The 20262-nt window shown below is 49.4% G+C and overlaps 1 protein-coding gene and 1 long non-coding RNA gene across 2 annotated transcripts; one reads left to right on the forward strand and one right to left on the reverse strand.

The window, feature by feature from the left end:
- Nucleotides 1–1503: 1503 nt before the first annotated feature.
- On the reverse strand, nucleotides 1504–12954 carry UNC119B (unc-119 lipid binding chaperone B). Its single transcript, XM_032309084.1, has 5 exons — nucleotides 12660–12954; nucleotides 10235–10348; nucleotides 7852–7960; nucleotides 7546–7718; nucleotides 1504–5288 (listed from the first exon to the last, which is right to left on the reverse strand). Exons 1-5 carry the CDS (start codon nucleotides 12901–12903, stop codon nucleotides 5176–5178), a joined length of 753 nt encoding a protein of 250 aa, XP_032164975.1. The 5' UTR covers nucleotides 12904–12954; the 3' UTR covers nucleotides 1504–5175.
- A 67-nt stretch (nucleotides 12955–13021) lies between these two features.
- On the forward strand, nucleotides 13022–18974 carry LOC116571318. The gene is made up of 3 exons (XR_004277837.1): nucleotides 13022–13648; nucleotides 15966–16157; nucleotides 16758–18974. It is a non-coding gene; the product is annotated as an uncharacterized LOC116571318 (long non-coding RNA).
- Nucleotides 18975–20262: the final 1288 nt, after the last annotated feature.

The following is a 20262-nucleotide window of genomic DNA, read 5'->3' on the forward strand; positions in this document are numbered from 1 at the left end:
CTCCAACACCCTGGCTTGTTCCTGCCTCCGCGTCCGCGCAATCCCTGTTCTTCTACCTGGAAAGCTCCTTCCCTCCATCGAGGTCTCACTCACTCTCTCTGAGGCCTGCCCTGACCACACATTCTCCATCCCAGCGTCTTACTTGTGCCAGCGTCTGACATCTTCTTGACTGCTCCCTGTAGTCTGTGAGCTCTGAGAAGTACAAGGTCTGCCCTGATGCTCACTCTTCATGCCCAGGGAACTGGGTTGCCTGGGATGGGATATCTCTCTTCTCCAAAAGTTGTGCAGGTGGGGCAGAAGTGTCACCCTCATTCCACTGGAGTCCCATCTGTCCCCCCACCTGTGGGGTAGAGCCAATTTGGAAGCACCAGGCACTGCCCCCAAGCATTTGGTCCTTGGCATCCTTGTCAAGACCCCTTCACCCTCCCCAGGAAACTGGAAACTTCGGTGCCCTGACAAGGGTCTTCCCTCAGCACAAGCCTGAGTCAGACTTCCCCACCCTAACAGGCATCCCTCTATCTCTGTCTTTATGCCTCTGTAGCTCTGCAAGGCTCCCGTCCCCAGCACTGACACTCACGCCAAAATTTGTCTTCCAAGACCTTGCTCTCCTCCCCGAGATCAATAAAAAGATGCAGCAAAGCCCTTAATATGTTACCTCTCATTTTAAAAGCAAGCCTCTAAATCCACAGTACTTAAGACCCAAGCAGATGGCTGTGGTTGGCTAATGCTCCAAGGCTTTACTTACCTCTCTGCTGCCCTGCCCCAAGCCCTGCAAGAAGGAAAAGGCAGAAGGGGAAATCAGGGAAAGGACACCAGCCAATGACTGCTTCCGCTGCCACAGACCATCCAAACCAGACTTACTTTAACAGTGTATTGTCACCCTACACAACAGTGTTAGTTTTATATTAAAAGTATGCCAATTTCCCTGTAGAGACAGAAACCAGATAATGGTTTCAAGGGAACTGGCCTTTGAGGGAACTTTGGCGGGGTGAAACAGCAGCCCTGGATCATGACCGTGATGGGGTGATAAAGCTGCATGTTCGTCCTGATGTAGCTTAAACCAGGGGAGTTCTACCAGTAAATGGACACAATAACCCTAACGTTAAAATTACATATTTCTCAAAGCCCCCCCAGCAAAACAAAGCAAAAAGGGGCACCTGGGTGGCTCAGTTGGTTAAGTGTCTGCCTTTGGCTCGGGTCATGGTCTCAGAGTCCTGGGATGGAGCCCCAGGTTGGGTTCCCTACTTGGAGTAGGTCTGCTTCTCCCTCTCCCTCTGCCTGCTGCTCCCCTTGCTTGTGCGTACTTTCTGTCAAATAAATTAAAAAAAAAAAAAAATCAACAATATTAAACCTAGAGCCCAGTACTGTTCCTTGATGATCCTACAAATCAGCTATACTCCTGATTTACAGAAAGGTCGTGTAAAGAAACTCAAAGCCCACCTCCACCCCATACCTGCTCCCTCCAGCAACCCACAGGACCCAGATGACAAGAGAAGAGGCACGTACTGTGAAAATCTTTTATTACTGTCTCTTGTGGCAAAATAACATTTTGTACAAATAAGTCACCTAGTTTACTCTGGACACAAAGACAATACAAACTGGAATGAAGATCTTAGGTGAAGGGGAAAGAGGAGGGAGGACAGATCCGGTCATTGACATTTCTTATATTCTGTGAAAAATAGATTTACAGGGAAAAAAAATAGACTTTCACAACTTCAATGACTTTACATGATCCTTTGTGAAACAAGGGGTTAAATCCGCCTCCACCAGAACCTGCTTGGGGCACAGATGTTCTGTGACATGGAATGTGAAGAAACGATGAGCGAGACGAGCAGGCACTCAGCAGGGACCGCAGCAGCCTCTGCATCCGGAATGCTTGGGCCCCGGCAAGGAATCCGTGCTGTGGTTCTGGGGACAGACTGTCTCCAGTCCCCAGACCTCACTGCCATCATGGTGACAAGAGCCACCAAAAGAAAGTGACTTGACAAAAGAAAAAAAAAAGAGTACCCTGGCAGCCTCTTGGGGATGGCAGGACACACTAAGGCAAGACTTCCCCCCAACTTGTCTGTTACACACCGCCTATTAAATCCAGCCCAGAAACCAATTCCACTTCAACTGGAAAAGCTGACGATTTCCCGTCACTGCCATTTCAAGAATCACCAGTCTACAGTTAGCCCCACCTTCCCTAAATCACTGCCCCTGCTGGAGAACCAGACGGCCCAAAGGCTGGAGGTGTCTTTCTGGAGTTCTGCAGGCCCCCCAATGCTGCTTTCTCTCAAGGTACCACTGAGCTAACACATAAGGACAGGACGGCCTACTTTAGCCCACAACTACTTTTACTGGTTATTTCTTCTGTCAGCTCTTTAAGGACAAAATGAAATCAACAGGGATCTTCTTTGGAGAAGCAAGAAGGGCATCACAGCCCAAAGGCTCCACAGGAAAAGAGAGATGTTCTTCCTGGAGATTCCAAGGCAGAGGGACAGGAGCAGGACTGCGGAAGAAGAGGTGCAGGCACGCGGCCCCGTGGCACCGGGAGGGCCTGCCAGGCTGCTGGAACATATCCCTCCAGGACCTGCCCTCCAGGAGCTGCCACTCAGATGCCAGCTCCGAACAGGAGGCACGGTCTCCCCTGCAGGTCACTTTTCCCCTTCCCCCTGTAGCATCCCCAGACAACTACTCTCAAAAGGCCCAATTCCTTACTAACATGGCCTCCAGATTCAACTTGACTGCTTCAGCTACTTTCAGAGAAAGGAGGACTTCCAAGTCTCTCCCCAGGTCAGGTCCAAAAGCTTGAATTCCAAACTCACCCTGGTTAGGTGATGCTTCTCGAGATTTCTTGAATACTGAGACACAAGAACCCAGACTACCAGGTACAGAACACCAGACAGACCTCCTGGACCCGAAGGCATATCCCTGTCCTCCTGGGCAGAGAGGGAGCACAAGGCCTCAAGATGGTCTCCAGGGAGACCAAGGCAAGCTAATGGGGAAGAGGATAGAGCACTGCTCAAGCCAGAATGCCTGCCTCCCCTGCCCTCCCCATAGCAATGGCAAACACTGCATGTAAGAGATGGCCCACTAGTCCACAAGACCGTGGTCTGCCCTGGGACACATTTCCAAGACACACGCTATTGAGCGGAGCTCTGGACAGCTCCGGAAACCACATCCTAGATAATTAAATGTCAAAGAGTAGCAAATCTCCCAATGAGGCTACTGTCCCACAGAGAGGGGGTGACTCTGAAGCTCAGTAAGCACAGACAAATCGGCTAGAGGAGCCACAGGGAGACCCAGGGAAGGAGGCAATACTGATGTCCATCCATAGACGGGGAGGGAGGGAGGACAATGCAGCTCTTCCCAGCAGCAAGCACGGCAGAGCCACAGTAAGGCACCTGGATTTGTAGTGGACTCCAGTTCTGAGAGTCACCTGGTCTGGCCATGAGGAAAGCGTGCACAGGGTGCCTGGTCTCTTCCCTCCCTCAGTGGCTGGATCCAGTGCCAGCACACAGGGGGAAGGGTTTTCCCAGCGAGAGAGCCGCCAGCACCTGGCACAGCCCAGACTCTGGCTGGGACACAGCACTGGGCCCAGGTTCAAGGCCACTCACACTCTAGAATCCACAGAGGGAGCAACACTGGTTAGTGAATGCATGGGAGGCTTCTGCAGCCAAGCGCCGGCCCTTCTATCCTGGGCCCCGTGTGGCCTTTGTCCCCAGCACCTTGGGAGACTGCTCTCCTTCGGCTACTCTGATGCTTCACAGGGACTAGGACCACACACACGGGCCCCTCCTATCAATGCGAAGCCCCGGCCACAGCAACAATCTTATCAGAGGGTCAGCCCCCCAGTCAGACAACCGGGAGGCACGGAGGTGGTAAGAAGCCATCCAGGAAGGGTATGAGGACAAAAGCAGCCCACGAGAAGTGCGAGGAAGGTTTTCTGAGAACTCCTTCTGAGAGCCACCTTGGGCTACTTCGTCCACCCTTTCCAAACACCCGAAAGCATTCCCAGCTAGCAGTAGGAAGGATCAGAATATGCGTTACTGAGATCTGACCTGTCAGGATGGTCCCAGAAATTACCTCAGGAGAATGGCAGACAGGAAAACCCTCCTAAATAAGAAATCTACAGAGTTTCAGAGGCAAGTCCGCATCGAAAGCCAATCCTGCAGGGTCTCCTGTGTAGGGAAAATCAAATCCCTTCTTTAAGCAGCTGCTGGTCTGTAACTATCCCGGGCCCCAACATGAGCCAGATTAGCCCCAGGTGCCTCTTTAATACTATCAGAAGTCTAACCACACATCACATATGCTGGGAACACCGTGGTCCTCTTATAAAACCTCCCCAAAAGAAAATTGGGGAACAAAACAAAACACAAAATACAAGGCCTGCTGCGGCCTCAAGAGATCCTACTGTTCTAAGAGCACAAAACCGATGGTCTATTTCAGGAGATACTCGGAAGTAAGAGCCAGGACAAGCAGAGCAAACTCATCTGTCCTCCAAGATGGGCAACAGGAAGGCACGGCCAGGCTAAAACCTCAGCGTGTCCCTAGGAGGGCTGGTAGAGGATCCTAGAAGTCCGACAGAGAAGCAGGCCTCGCCAGGACACAGACCTTTCAGTTTGGCAGCCCTAGCGGCCCCCAGCGCCCCCACTCTTGGCGCCACTCCACCACCCTCTTTCCAGTTGCTGTAGAACTACACACAAGCTGAGGTCAGACTATGCTGACAGCAGCACTGTGAGAGGAGGAAGCGCCTAGAAGAGGCCCGGTTTCAGCTTCTCGCTGAGCCCAGGATCCTACAGAGAAGCCCCTGAGCCAGGAGGTGGCCAGAGCCTCCTCACCCTGACGCAGCTACACCACAGAGACCCAGGCTCACCAGCACAACCAGCAGGCAACTAGGACAACAGGAAAACAAACTTGCTTTCTTTCTTCTCTGGACTCCAGGAGACTGACCCTAATTCTTTACTCTAGTACCTCTGTGACCTACAGGGCAGGGAAAAGGGAAGAAAAAATACTGGGGAAGAAAACACAGCACTGCTTGGCACCTCTCTTGAGCGCAGGAAACTACCACCCCAGTCCTGGCTTCCTGGGACCAGGCTCCAGACGTGTGCTGAGGAACAGCAGGTTCAACCGCCTCTGTGTGCCAGGACCTTGAGCCACAGCAAAGCACCTCCCCGTCTGTTCCTGCAGCGGTCACTGGCCTCCATTATAGGCATAGTCGGCCTTGTTGTGCATTATCAGCTTGTTGTCGACAAAGTAGAAGCTGTCAGAGCGGGTCTCATAGGGGTTTTCAATCATCAGACGAACTGCAAGTCAAAGAAAGGGAAACAGCAAGAACACACGTGTGAGTCCGCCCCCTGGGCTAGGTGGGAAAAACCACAATAATAATTCATAAGCCTGCCTTGGACAGCTGCAGAGAGCCACAGAGGCCCCCAGATGAAACACAATACCCACCTCAACGTAAGGATGCAAGCAACCCTGATGTGGCACTCCCGGGGCATCTCCGGCCCTTCGTCAGAACCCCAGGGAAACAGGATCGTCCTTTTGCCAACATGGACCATCAAAGACTGTTTACTCAGTACTTTGGTCTGTCCCCCACCTATAGACATTCTGGTCCAAATTCCACAAGCTGTGCCTCATGGGGCCCCCTTCCTGGGGCTCTGCTGACAACCAAAGGAAGCCTAGGTGTGCATGAGTGCGGGGGGACCACAGGTGAGGAGCCTTTAACAGGCATGGCTCGGCATACTAAATCGCAAATGATCCCTCGAAAGACCTGCTATCTTGGGATCCAGATTTAAATCTTCTGTTTGCTCAGGCAACTGCCCAGATGTCTTCAGGCATAACAGAGAGTCAAGACAATGAACAGTCACTACCTCTGATCGTTCTGAGTTAATGATCACGTGCTATTCTGGTTCCTCTGGAGGAAACATGCTTGTTTACCACAATTCTCAAAAGATGAAACAGACTGTTTAAAGTCCTTTGAACCCACTGAGGCTGAAGTTATTTGGTTTATATCCAGATTATTGACCTCCACACTTTTTCAGCATATTTGGTTTCAAGAAGAAAAGTCCTACTGCCTTGGATAAAAACTGGAAACAATATACACAATCCTTTCTTGCAAGCTGTCTACAGCTCCTGGCCCAGTGTGGGGAGCAGGGTCAGCTGCAGTCATAAACAGCTGGCCCCACGTCGGCAATCCTTGTTTTATCTGGAAACAGCACCATCAGTGTGAGTGAAGAATATTCTGGTTCTCGTAATGTAACCGTTTTAAGGATCTGGGATTCTGAGAAAACCAGTCAGTGTGTGTAGATCCTTCCCTACAATTCAGCCAAACTCCCCCAACTAGTCACAGGATCCTGCTCACAGTCTCATTGTTCTGCAGCCATTTTCGCTAGTTACCAACGAGAACGCTGAGCGCGCTCCACCAGTCACAGGAATGATAAAGCCTGATCTTTCTCTCCATGAGTCCACCTCTTCCCTTTCTTCAGCTTCTCACTCTGGTGCCTCCCCAGTTTTTCCTCCCCAGAACTACAGGATTAACTCTTCCTAAGACACGGCTTCCATCCGGCCACTCCTGCTGCTCCAAACTCCATAATAATTCCCCATTTCCTGCAGGTCTATTCTGACAGCAGAGGATGAGGAAGCCCTCTGATTCTAGTTAGCGCCCGGCTTCACTTTTCCCCCTGACGAAGGAGGAAGGGGAGGGCAAACAAAGAGTGCCAGGCAGGAGCGAATGACCAGAACACAGTGAAAAACCAGAGGCTTGGAGAGGTGCTCTAGCTAACACTAGGCCCAGGGATGGTCAGGGGCCTCCCCTCCTCTCCCTCAGTCACCCCTTTCCTCCAGCAGGCACCTAAAGCAAACAGCCTCCATTATTACTATTTTTTTTTTCCACAGACAGTCCTTTTGATTCAGTGAATAATGTTTTCCCCTTTGGGGGCACGTGTAAATGGATTTCCAACTGGTTTTTTTTTTTTTAATTTTTTTTAACATGTACTATATTATTAGCCCCAGAGGTACAGGTCTGTGAATCATCAGGCGTACACACTTCACAGCACTCACGATAGCACATACCCGCCCCAATGTCCACAACCCAACCGCCCTCTCCCTACCTGCCTCCCCTGGAAACCCTCGGTTTGTTTTGTGAGATTAAGAGTCTCTTATGGTTTGTCTCCCTCCCGATCCCATCCTGTTTCATTTCTTCCTTCCCACCCCCCAACCCCCCACATTGCCTTTCAAATTCCTCATATCAGGAAGATCATATGATAACTGTCTTTCTCTCATTGACTTATTTAGCTCAGCACAATACCCTCTAGTTCCATCCACATCATTGCAAATGACAGCCTGCATTATTAAAACCTTCGATGCTCCCATACAGGCAGAGTTTGAAACCCTAGACAGGAGTGCTAGGGAATGAGAAGCCTGAGGTCAAATGCCTAGAAAGGCGTCTTGTCACCGCCTCCCTGCTCTGCCAAATGAGGACATTGGACCAGACAGGACTCCAAGGTTTGTTCCTTCCAGCCCTAAGACTCTAGAATGGTACAGAAATCAAGCGATACATACTGACATCCTCTGAAAGCTGGGGAAACTCATAAATATGTTCACAAGTGTTCCTACTGCTGGGGATGCAGAAGCCGAAATCGAAGTCAAAGTTTTTCAGCAAGTGTTCCCGGAAATAGTGCCGCTCGATCATCCGAAAGTTCGACACAGGTTTGTCTCCCACTGTGAACTCCACTCTGCAAAATAAAAATTTGTGAGCCCCGCTTGGCCTCCTCCCTCCTCCCTTCTCTAAAGCCAATCCAGAACCCAACCGAGAACATTCTTTGTGGACAAGCAAGTGTTCTCCCCTCCAGAAATACTGGTACTCACGTCGCCCCGACTGTCCGGAGGCGGAGAAAGGCTGGTGTGAACTGATAGCGGACAAAACGTCCTGCGCTGATATCCACGTCTCCACCTTCGTCGTCCTCCTCCTCTTGGTCTGAAAGAGAACACAGCGACTTGAGTGTACGGTCTCGGCACCACTGGTCCCAACAGCACAACCAATGGACAGTACTAACACCCACAGCAGGACGGCCAATATCGACTGCGCCTTTGCTACAGACCAGGCCTTGTGCTGATCACTTCCCAGGGTCCTCAGAACAACCCTGTGGGGTGTCATCATCATCTCCATGTTACAGATCAGGACGCAGAAGCTCAGAGACGTTAAGTCATACGTCCACAGTCTCCCAAATAGTAAATGGAGGAAGCAGAGATTTGAACCCAGGGACTCGAAGCTTGTTCTCAAACACTAAACTATTCACCTTTTATGTAGCTTAGGGGTCTGGGCCATATCCTAAGGCAGCCAGCCTGGAATACAAGCCAGGGGCTAGGCCCCTGGAATGGTGGACAGCATACAGATAGGTCTGCTGGTGACGAGGGGCACTGCTAGCTGCCAACCAGAAGAATAAGACTATAAAGGTTGAAACTCGTCAAAAGGCCAATTCAAAGAATGCAAAAATTTCTGACAGGCAGCAAAGACAACCCCTAGAAATACTCTTGTTATTTAAGTGCAAGAAACTGGCCTCCAGACTTGGGATATTGTAAAGCCTGCTACAGGCCACGCCAGGTCTAACACCAACTACCTGGGAAACAGCGAGGCTGATGGGCAATGGACCAAAATGCGGGACCTGAATGAGGGTGACTCTAGCCCATTCCGGAACCCAGAAACTGGAAGTTCTGTAAAATGAGCCAGAGAACCATTCTAAATGTGAAAAACAGGTAGTAGCCATCCAGTATCCAGCAAAAGTATTTTCTCCAGGTATAGGCTGAACGTGGGTGCAACTTATCTTTTAGTCCCAAACATCTCCACCTATGACAACCCCAAGAGCATATGGGCAACACTGAGCAGGGGTTCAGAGCCAGCCCCTGGAGCATCCTCGTTCCAACAACGTGATTCGGAGAAAATCAGACCAAATCTTCTCAGGGATTCAAACTCCTCAGAACGAGTGCAGCAGGAGGTTACAATTTGGTGGGAGCATACTCTAAGTGAATCAAGTTCTTAAAGGTAAAGACTGGAAAAGTTGAAAATCAAGATCTGCAGCGGACTGTCTTGAGACAGTTCAATTTTATACTTAAATGACTACTACGGGCCCCGTCTAAACCGAGTCTACACACCTGAAGCGGCCCTGGGGTCCTTGAAACGTCCAAAGTGCTGGGACGTGTCACCCAGAGATGTGAACGCCACATCACCAGAAAGAAGCTGGCTGGCCCTGATCCTCCCAACTCCAGCTAAGTCCCCACCAGCTGGAGTCGTGGGGTGCCTCGGTCAGCTTTAGATTATGAGAGCATAAAGGATGCCGGATGGGGCTGGAGCTGCAGCCTTGGCTGTACAATGAACCTGAGCTGAGACCTTCTCAGGAAAGCCTTTTGACCCATGCAGGATACTAATACCTGCTTCACCAAATTTACAGGCTCTTTCTGAGCAGCAAATCAGATGAGAAGAGCTTCGCAAAAAAAATTATGAATACAGACTTCAGTGAATACTCTGGAGTCATCTGTGCTGGAGTTCTAACAACGAACACCAGAGGGTGCTCCGTCTCCGGTGATGAGCTCCAAGACAGACATGAGGTCCCTTGGCCAGGAATGAGTCACCCTGGGGCTACATCACAAGCACCGGAAGCATCTATTCAAAGCTAATTTAAGGAATCCCAAGTAGTTCATAGGTCTGGGCTTTCTAGTCACCAGAAAATGGTGAAGATTAAAACCCAAACTATACTTACAGGGAAATAGGAGGAAAGCGATGGAGAAGACGGGGAGCCTGGCCTGGGACTCTCAACATCATCCTTCCAGCACCCCCAGGAACCAAGGTTCAGGGGAATCTTTCCTCATTCTACTTTAATTCCAATGTTTCCTTTGCTAAGTGGAGGCAACATGGTAAGATGAACAAGCACAGGACCTTGGGAAAGTCACTCGGAAATTCTGGGCCTCAGTTTCCTTACCTGTAAAATGGGAAAAATAGCTCCTCCCAGAAATGGGAGGATTAGAGAGCCCGATGCAAACAGAAACACGTGTACAACCAGCAGAGGGTACATACTCAACAAATACCAGCCTCTCTCAGTGCTTCTGATCAGCAGGGCCGACAGGCCAGGCTTCAGGAGGAGGCCTGGCCGCAGACATGCTGGAGTCCAAGCCGGTGGACGCAATGGCTCTCACAGATGGAAGCCGAGAGCCTCGGAGACATTCTCAAGGAGGGGGCGACCATACTGAGGCCTACCTGAAACACAGGGTTTGGCGATCTCAAAGAGCACTGTCCCTGTCTCCAAGTCTCGAATTTTGAAACGAGTGAAATCAATACTGTAGATGTTATCCTCAGGTTTACATAAATAATCTGAAAATAAGAGACAAACGCTGTTAAATAGCCCTCCAAAACTACCATTTCCTTCTTTCTTAAGTTTTGAAGCAAACTCAGGGTTTTTCTTCTTACACAATTCACTTAAAATACACCCCAAAACTTCCTCTTATGTTATTAGCAAAAGTTGTGTGACAAGAGTAAGGGGACTGAAGAAAGAAAAAAAGAGCATGGATTTGGATGGGATGAAATAGTATCGTAACACTTTTAGAGACAGGGAAGCTTAAGGGGGCTTCCTTTGGAAACACCCCCAAAAATGGCCTACAAAGCTTCCATGATCTATTAACTTTTTTTTAAGGACAGAATTTTTTTACAAATCCATTTGAAAACTTTATGCCGATCTAATGGCCAATATAGTGCCTGTCTGCCAGCCGTATCGCACAGCAAAAAGCAGTTGCAGACAACCTGCAAATATAAATGAGTATGGCTGTAGTCCAATAAAACTATTTACAGAAGCTGAAATATAAATTGCATATAACCACGTGTGCTGAGATCTTTTTTCCCCCTCTACTATTTAAAAATGTAAAAACCATTCTTAGCTTGTGGACTTCACAAAATCAGGCGGTGGGCCATACCTACACGGGTGACAGGGCAGATCTGCTGGAAGGACACTGGGCCAAAGTGCAGTGGAACCCGTGACTACCTGAGCAGCTTATCAACATGATACCCATCATAGAAAACTTCCCTGATTTCTTTCTAAGACAACTCCTGATAGCATCTTCTCCACAACTCATTTGAGCACTTTTTCTTACATTGTTCGCTTGTGTTAGCTGTTCCACATTTTACAAAGCTGTCTCTCCAGTAATATGGCAAACTTTAAAGCCGCTGATGATCTCTAAATCCTAAAAAGACTGAGATGGGTTCTGCACCTTTCGAGGGTATTCAATAAATAACTTGTTCAATGGAACAGACATGAACAAAATCCAGAGGTCACCGACTCTGACCTGTGGCTTTCTCCAGTAGTCTTCTGGGGTGAGTCTGAGCACAAGTACCAACCCCAAGCTCCTACACCTGAGAGTCCACTGAGAATGCCACGTAGGGCCAGGCATTAGAATGGCCCAATTCACCCTTGGTATCAGGAGAAAGCAGGAGGCTAGAATGCTGAGGTGCTGAGCACTTCCGGACCTTCAGAGCCCCAAATGAAAATGGGGACAGAACAGAAGTAGCGTTTTCACAATGTTTCAGTAAACTGATTAGCAAGACCTTCTAAAGATATACTCAGGCATGCAAAGGACAGGCCAAATCACAGGAACTACCACCAGCTACCTGAGGTACACTTGAGCAGCAGCGTTCCCCACCACCACCACCACCCCGCCCCCCGCCCCCTGCCCCAACAGCTAAAGCAAGCTGGGTTTAACCAGGGAGGGGGGAAATGGCAGCAAGGAAAAGGGCGGCAAGTCGGGGTTGGCTTGGGAGAGAATACGAATAGGGAGGAGAGCCAAGACAGGGGGTGGGCAATGTATTTCTTCCCAGCCTTCCTTATTATCAATGAAACCCTGTGCGATGGTTGCATTTCGGGCAAGAAATGCATTTCTTAAACCCTGACACGTTCTTAATTTACTAGAACAGGTGTCAAAAGCCGGAGTCACATTTTGGCCTGGGTACATAAACTGAAACTTCATTACATATTTTCTAATGTGGCAGTTTTCACTCTGCATGAAATGCCATGGCAATATGTTTGAGGAAGGAAAGGGCCCCCCACCCCTGCACACAAAGGGGCAAGGCTTGGGACCAAAGGAGTAAGGGGGCCAAGGAAGGCTGGAGAGGGGCCTGTCAGGGGATGGGGAGGAGGGAAAGGCAGAGAAAGCAGGTAGAGGTCTGGGCCGGCAGAGGCTGCACAGGCTGGGAGTGGGCAGGCTGAGGGAGCCTGGCTGAGCAGGAAGTTCACTGGTACCTGAGGGTCTCCCAGGACAAGGGGGCAACGGTCCCACTTAACCAGGTTCAGGAGGCTCCCCTTAAGCTAAGGGGGCTCCCTACCCAAAGGGATCCAGCTTAGGAGGAGAACGGCCCGGCCTGGAGGCCCAGCTGGGACCCGCCCATGAGGAGCCTGGCGTGGCCGGACACAGGAGAGCGCGGTCAAGCTCAAGGCGAACCCCTTTCCAACCAGGTCTGGGTAAGAGTGGGGAGCACCGAGCTGGCCCGTCTAAGAGCCGGGCGACGCGGCCTGGCCGGCTGAGGGGGCCTGGGTGGTCCCCCGGGCCGGTCAGGTGGCGAGCGGCCGGCTCCGCTGAAAACGACAAGGGGCCCGGGGCCCGGTGCGAGGGTAGGGCGCGGTCGGGCGGGCACTCACTCTCGGTGACCCGGCTGAGGCGAAGGACGTGCTCGGGCCGGATGGTGTCGAGAGCCAACAGCTCCTGCTCCGTGACCGCCGCCCCGATGCCGTCCTCTGCCGCGTGGTGGGGCGCCTGCCGCCGCGCCTTGAGTCGGTTCAGGACGCCGCCGCCAGTCTTCTTCTTCTCTTCCTTGCCGGTCACCAGTCCCCCAGACCCAGCCGCCGACCCCGCGGCCGCAGCCTTAGGGTTCGACCCGCTCATCTCTCCGCCGCCAAGATGGCCGCCGCCTCCGCAGCGCCGTAACTATGGAGAGCGGGGGCGGGGCCCCGAGGGGCACCCGGGGGCGGGGCGGGGTGGGGGCGGGGGCGGGGCCTGCGGGCAGGGGCCAGCCGCCTGCTCTGCCCACTCGGTCCCCGCCAGGTGTGAGCCCTAGTGGCCGCGGGTGCCAACCCATCAGACTCCATCAGACCCCCCAAGATCACCCCAAATGTCTTTAAAATATTTCATATAGTCAAATGACTTTGTCATGTAAACTAGACAAGGCATCTTGAGGAAATGTTTTCTGATCTTTAGCACAAAAGTTAAAACAAGTGCTTGCTATGCAACAGCGGCTTCCCAATTAGATTACCATTTCTAAACCTTACTGTGTCAGGCTTTGAGCTAGACATCAGGTTAGACTACAAGAAATATGAGAATATGAACCAGGGCTGGGATTAGGTCCACCTTATTCACTATTGTAGTCTGGCCGTAGAGTTCATGTCTGACACAGTTGGTGCTCAATAGGACTGAATGAGTGAGTGAAGGAATGCCCTGCTATGAAGGAGCACCCCTTTGTTGGGGAAGACTGTGAAGTACAGATTTCATTATGTGGACACTCCTCTTGACCAGCCCAGCATGAATGAACTAGAAGATGAACCAGACTGCTAACTAATTGCTCTAACAGAGGTACAGCAATGGTGCAGAACACACAGGAGTGGTCTGACCCAATGGAAGAGGTTTCACAGAGGTAACATCTGCACAGAACCCTGGAAGTTAATCACAATTTCACTAAGTGGAGTAGGTGGACCAGGGGGTTGGGCAGGCAGATGGAGGGTGGTTCAGGCTGCCCTCTCACACCCCAAGTGGCTCCTTCTCTAGACATTCTGGGCCAACAATCTTCTGTGTTAAAGACCTGGGTCCAAATGTTGTACTGCATCTGCTAGGTCAGGTATCACCTCTCAGCCAGACTGATCAGAGTGAAACTCCACCCCTTTCCCCTGAGACCAGCTTCAAGACTTGGTTTTTGCCGGGCCTGGCTGAGTCCCTCTCACTTTATGTAAGGGGCTTGGGCGGGGCTGACAGGCCTAGCCCAGTTCCTGAACAAAATCCAAACCTGACTCCACCCAGGGAGGCCCAGCCTAGTGGAACAGTGTAAGGCCAAGTTCCTATCTAAATGTCGCCCTATCTTAGAGAGATTACCACTGGGTGGCATTTACCAAACCATTCAGGGAAATTTTATTTATTTATTTATAAAGATTTTATTTATTTGAGAGAATGAGAGATCATGAGCAGGGGGAGGGGTAGAGGGAGGAGCAGACTCTCCGCTGAGCAGGGAGACCCCATGCGGACTCAATCCCAGGATCCTGTGATCATGACCAGAGCCAAAGGCAGACCCTTAACTGACTGAGCCACCCGGGAGCCCAGTTCAGGAAAATTTTAATAGATGTGTACAAAGAATTAAAGTCCTTCCCTTTGCAAACAATTCTTTTTAAACCACTAATCAGTGAATGGTTACTGAAGAATTTCCAGAACTTTTAATATGCTATTTAATTGTGAATCACTAGGAGAGAGGCTCAGCTTGCAGCCATTTCCCACACTCACTTGCTCACTAAAACTTTGTTCTCAGAACACTACGACTAGTTACCTGGATCCCCGCTTTCATTTCTAGGGATGATAACAAATGTATTACCCGCCCCCTTACCTGCAACTTCAGATCCTTTAGCACAAAGATGTTTACCACAAGCCACATGTAACACTGAAAAATTACAATAAATTATAGTTGCATCCATTCATGTTATGCAGCTGCTAAAAAGAATGAGATCCATCTATGCCAGTATAGAGACCTTAAAGATATATTAAGGGGGGGGGGGGGGACAAGGCACAGAATCCCACTTGTTTAAAAATAAAAAGGACATGGATATATGGATTTATATTTGTAACTGCAAAGGAAAAATTATGGAAATGCACTAAAGTGTTAACTCCTCTGAAGAGGAGAGCATTAGAAGGAACTCAAATGGAAATGTGGGGTGCCTGGGTGGCTCAGAGGGTTAAGCCTCTGCCTTCGGCTCAGGTCATGGTCCCAGGGTCCTTGGATTGAGCCCCACATCGGGCTCTCTGCTCAGTGGGGAGCCTGCTTCTCCCTCTCTCTCTGCCTGCTGCTCTGTCTACTTGTGATCTCCCTCTCTGTCAAATAAATAAAATCTTTAAAAAAAAATAAAATAAAAAAATAAAATGGGAATGTATTCACTTTTGACACGAGAGCTACTTATGTTCTGTTTTATCACAGCAGGCATAAGATCATGGGTTGCTCGTATATTAAAAAAATATCTTAGGGTCTCTGGAAGAAAATGCTAAGCCAAAGTAGCCTTAGCTTCTCTTAAAATTTAAAAGCAACTTAACACTTGATCACTTCTTTTCTTTTCAAAAGAAAGTTAAATAAAAAGTGTCATATAGGGGCGCCTGGTGGCTCAGTCATTAGGCATCTGCCTTCGGCTCAGGTCATGGCCAGAGAGAGTCATGGGATCAAGCCCCGAATCTCGGGCTCCCTGCTCAGCGGGAAGCCTGCTTTTCCCTCTCCTGCTCCCCCTGCTTGTGTTCCCTCTCTGACTGTCTCTCTCTGTGACATAAATATTAAAATCTTTAAAAAAAAAAAAAAAACCTGCCATATAAGGGAGTTAGGGCCTGTATGTACTCTCTCCAGATGCCACCTATGAACTGTGATTAAAAGGAAAAGGCTAAAAAAAAAGGAAAAGGCTGTCTTCAGAAAAGACACACAAAAATAATACATATATAATATAGTACATGTATTATATATAATATATAATATATATAATAATATAGTGTTATGTATTTTATATATTATACATATACAGAAGGAGCAGGAAAAACAAGGGCTATAAACTCCAATCTACCTCTGCTTCTCTTCACCAAATCTTCCTGCGGTCTATCAAAAGGCTCTTTTAACAAAATTTTGGGAAGTACATAAACTAAAGCTGTATTTGGGGGAGAGAGGACAACCGAGACCTACTGCATTAAATAGTAACCCCAAGGTTTCCCTGGGCTAGACAGGTGAAGACTGGAGTGGAAAGAATGGCCTTCCTTTCCCCGCAGCTCTGCAAGTCCCTCTCCTTCAGCTGGCTATCTTCCTCACTGTAAGAAGTGTGACAGGGGCTATTTTCCAGGGCAGCCCCAGGGTAACCAGGCAGTCTGCCTCAGATCAGACCAGGCAGGTGTGGCCTGGAGCTGGTGCAGCCAAGGTAAGCAAGACATCAAAGGGCTTTTTTCTGGCAAGACAGGGAAATTCAGTCCTCCTTCCTACTGCCTCCTAAAGGTGCCATGCCTCGAGTCAGTGGCTGCAGACTGGCCTTATGGTCTGGGACTGAGAGCTGGTAATTTCCTAGTATCCTAGTCACCACTCTCCCTAGCTAAGGGTTGTTTTTACAAAGCATTAATTTATTATTTATAACCCACCTGTTTCCAAAAAGGATATCTGGCCTATTCCCAAGTCATACAGTGCAAGATTGGTGAGTAAAAATTCATGGAGCCTCGTGAAGGGTAGTACTTTCAAATTTGTAAATGCATGTACTGTTTAAACCCAGTAATTCCCTAATGGAGTCTGAAGAAACACTTGCAAGTGTGCATAATATGTGAAAATATGTGCATATGGACATATAGAAAAAATACATATAAAAGGAAATATACACATTCGACTGTCACCTGTATTATCCTCTAGGGATTAGACAGGTAGATATGAGAATGATGGAGTTTTCACATTTTGCACCCCATGAAACTTTAAAAAATATATGTTTATGAATTTCCTGTATCAGTAAGTCTTAAAGGGTTACTTTCTTTTCCAGAGAAGGAATGATATGATAAACCTCCATGTAACCATCACCCAGCATCATTAGTTACCTTCCTTCAAACAATTCTTAAAGGACAGCCCGTGGCGGCGAGAAGTTCGACAGTCCCAGTCAGTCCTCACTCGGCCACTGACCAGCTGTGGGACTTCGCCTGGGTCATCCATCCCCTCTGAGCCTTCCTTTCCCCTCCTTTGCAAGTGGAGCCAGTCACACATCTCCCCAAGGGCTGTAGTGAAGAGACAAGAAACCGCCACGAAAAGCACGACGCTGGTGTCAGGAAGTATGTCTCATGAACGGTCACTCTGCCAACCTATTTCAGCGGCCCTTCTGCAGGACCCCTCTGTGGAGGGCACGAAGACACGGAGCTGGACGGGAGAGCATGCTGACTGGAAAGAGCTGGGGAGAAACGAGCTGGGGACCGGGTTTGAGAAAGCGACACATGGACTCCAGAGGCAACAGCAAGAATCCGAGAAGAGCAAGTCTGAGCACAAGGCCAAGCGGAAAATCAAGTGGGGTTATTTTTTTTACTAACCTACATGGGCAGCAACACACAAAACTATGGCTCTTGGGCCCCGATTCCTGCAGTGAGGTGCCTCACATCTCGGGTTGCTAGAGAGCAGAGGCGATCCTGCTCCAGAACCTCCCTGCTCCGCCTCCTCTCCGCCTTGACCCCTCACCACTAAAAGCAACAAGATTTCCAGTAAATGTGGGGAAAACTCATCTCTCTTCCTCTGTAAAAGGTGGAGGGGGGCAGGGTACTAAAAATGGAGAAAGGTCCACCACACCAACTCCAGCCAACCGGGAGCCTGATTTCCTTAGCGAGATTAAGATCTGGATCCAAGGAGTGGTTTAACCCAACCCCCCAGCACTTGGCCCAAGATCTTCTGTCAGTTTTCCTCCTGGAACTCCCTAGAGCAAGGCTTCTTCAGGTCTCTTCCCCCATTTGGCAGCTCATGGAAAACTGCCTGAAATAGTAACAGCTAGGTCTGAATTAGTAAAGAACTCTAGTTATGGGTGGGCTCGAGCTAAGAAAGAAGCTCCATGGGCCTCCTGGTTTATTTGGGCCCTGAGAACAGACTCCACCAACACTAGCCTCAGAATTCTTGAATTCTGCCCTTTAAGGCCAAACTTTCCCGCCCTCTCTTCATAGCAGCAGCCTCCACAGCTGCTGGGGAAATTTAGCAGGTACATTCTAGAGCCTGGAGCCAGTTGCATAGCATTGTGGGTTAAGCAGAGGTAATGAGAATAGTGAGTAATGATCAGGAGCCAGAGTCTGGGTGTAAAATCCCAGCTCTGTCTTTTGCTACCTGTATGGCCTTGGGCAAGTCACTTCACCTATGAAAGGCTCATACCAACTGGTGTGTTGAAGATTAAACAGGCGTTAACATCTGTGTAAGTGCTTGGCATTGTGCCTCGTCCATTTCATACCCCATAAGGGATATCTACAATTATCCTTACAGCCTTAGAAAGAACAGAGGCAGAGTTTGAAGCCTGCCTTGACTGTTTACTGACTAGCCTGTGGAAAATTACTTAATTTTTTAAGTTTCATGTTCCTCAGCTGTAAAACGAGGTGGGTAAATTACAGGAAAAACATCCTTTGGTCCTTCTGCCCCTTCCCAATGTATACTCAACACTCAACACTGACAACACACTAGAAAAAGAGCATGCAGTTAGGGTACGTGGGTGGCTCAGCTGGTTAAGTATCTGACTCTTGATGTTGGCTCAGGTTATGATCTCAAGGTTGTGAGACTGAACCCTGTGTTGAGCCCACGCCAAGCCTGCTCAAGATTCTCTCCCTCTCCCCCTGTTCACTCCCCCCCACTCCAACCCCAAAGCATACGCTCTCACTCCCTCAAAAAAAAAAGAGAGAGAGAGAGAGAGAAACCTGTCCCAGGGCTTGATCTGTCCACAGGCTGTCACGGAAGCTGAGGGAAAAATGTGCACTGGGAGGGAGACAGTCATGTCCTGGTGTAGCGGTGAAGTGGAAAACAAAACAACTGTTTATTTTTCCCTGAATGCACTGCTGGCTGAAATGGCCAGGCAGTTTTACAGAACTTCATTCCCTTAACCAAACATCCCGGCTGAAATGGGCAAAAGCCCTTAGACTTGTCACAGGAGAGCCCTTTGCAGCCAAGTGAGCCCCCTTGGTTTCCCCTTTCCCACCCCATCACTTCATCTCTCTGCAATCAAGTTCAAACTCAATCTCAACAGTGTCACTGCAAATTGTTTATTAAAACACAAAGCAATGGACAGTGAAAAACATCCTGATTTTTTTTACTTTTTGGTGGGAGTAGGGTGGGGCATGTAAAGGGTAGGGACATTGGAGAAAGCCCAGAAGGAAAGACAGCTCTATCCACCCCTACTGCTTTCCCGGGCCAGCCAGGTTCAAAGCCCCTCAGTCACATCTCACTGTACTGCTGCAAATGCATGTTGTGGCTACAGATGAAGGGTTGGTTTGACCTCCGCAGGGAGAAGATGGGAATCTAGGAGCTACCAGGGCTACTAAGAACTTGACACTATTCTCCAGTACTTGGTACAGAATAGAGCAGCCAGGCCCGATCTGGAGGGGCGGGATGGGTTTCCTGACAAGTCAGGTTAGGTCAGTAATCGTTGAAGAGGCTGCTCTGAGCTCAGAATGGGCAGCTGGTCCTAGTGCGTGAGAACATGGTAGAAGGAAAATCCAAGGAGGGGACTAATCCAGGGTCAAATTTCTTTTCATTCCCTGGATCATGACACACCAGGGAAGAGAAGAGTCAAAAACGCCTCATTCCTGGTTTGCCGTCAAGATCTCCCTGCCAATTCTCCCCTCCCACCTGGCAACTCAGCTCTCCTTTCCCGACAGTTGTCCTTTAAAAGGACGGAAAGCACACTTCAGTTTGTTGTTGTTTTCCCTCATACTGAAATAACGCACTGAAGCTCAAAATAGAGGTGAGAATGAAGTTCGGCTTCTCCTGGTGCTATGTGCCCCCATCTCACAAGCCTGCCTGGATGTTTGAGGTGCCAGGGCCCTCCCTGCCAACTCGAACAGGACTACTGTTTCCCCGGCTACCAGCACAATCCTGGCTCCTTGTTTTTATACTCCTGGGGGGCAGGGGGGTGAGGGGGGTGGACTGTCCCAAGAGATCCATTCTGCTCTTTTCCTGCCAACCCAGCCAGTCCCCAAATCATCTGCTCTTATCAAAATGATTTGGCAACCAAAGGCAGGCGAGCCAAAAGGCAGCTGGGGAAGGACAAACTAGATCGGCAGCAAGCCACCCATGTACAAAGAAACCCGCCCTAGCTGGGCAGCTGACCCACTGATGCCAATCTGGTCTCCTAATAAAATGAGGAAATCTAGCCCTCTTGCCCCAGGAGAGGTCTAAATACAGAAAGAGTCCGAGCTCGGACGGATAGGGAAAAATTATCTGATCTCTCTGAAGCATGAACATTAAGGCTTCTTTGCAATTTTCTTAGAGCTCTCTGAACCCTAATTAGATCTTTCCATAGAAGAGAAGCAGACTAC

The sequence above is a fragment of the Mustela erminea genome, chromosome 13, assembly GCF_009829155.1.
Source record: "Mustela erminea isolate mMusErm1 chromosome 13, mMusErm1.Pri, whole genome shotgun sequence".
In the NCBI taxonomy this organism is placed as follows: Eukaryota; Metazoa; Chordata; class Mammalia; order Carnivora; family Mustelidae; genus Mustela; species Mustela erminea.

Bases quoted from the DNA above. Each gene is read 5' to 3' on its own strand.
- UNC119B (XM_032309084.1), bottom strand. From the start codon at position 12,903: ATGAGCGGGTCGAACCCTAAGGCTGCGGCCGCGGGGTCGGCGGCTGGG. The intron at 10,349-12,659 runs GTGAGTGCCCGC...TCTTATTTTCAG, and splicing joins CCTCAGCCGGGTCACCGAGA to ATTATTTATGTAAACCTGAG. The intron at 7,961-10,234 runs GTAGGCCTCAGT...GTTCTCTTTCAG, and splicing joins CGCCAAACCCTGTGTTTCAG to ACCAAGAGGAGGAGGACGAC.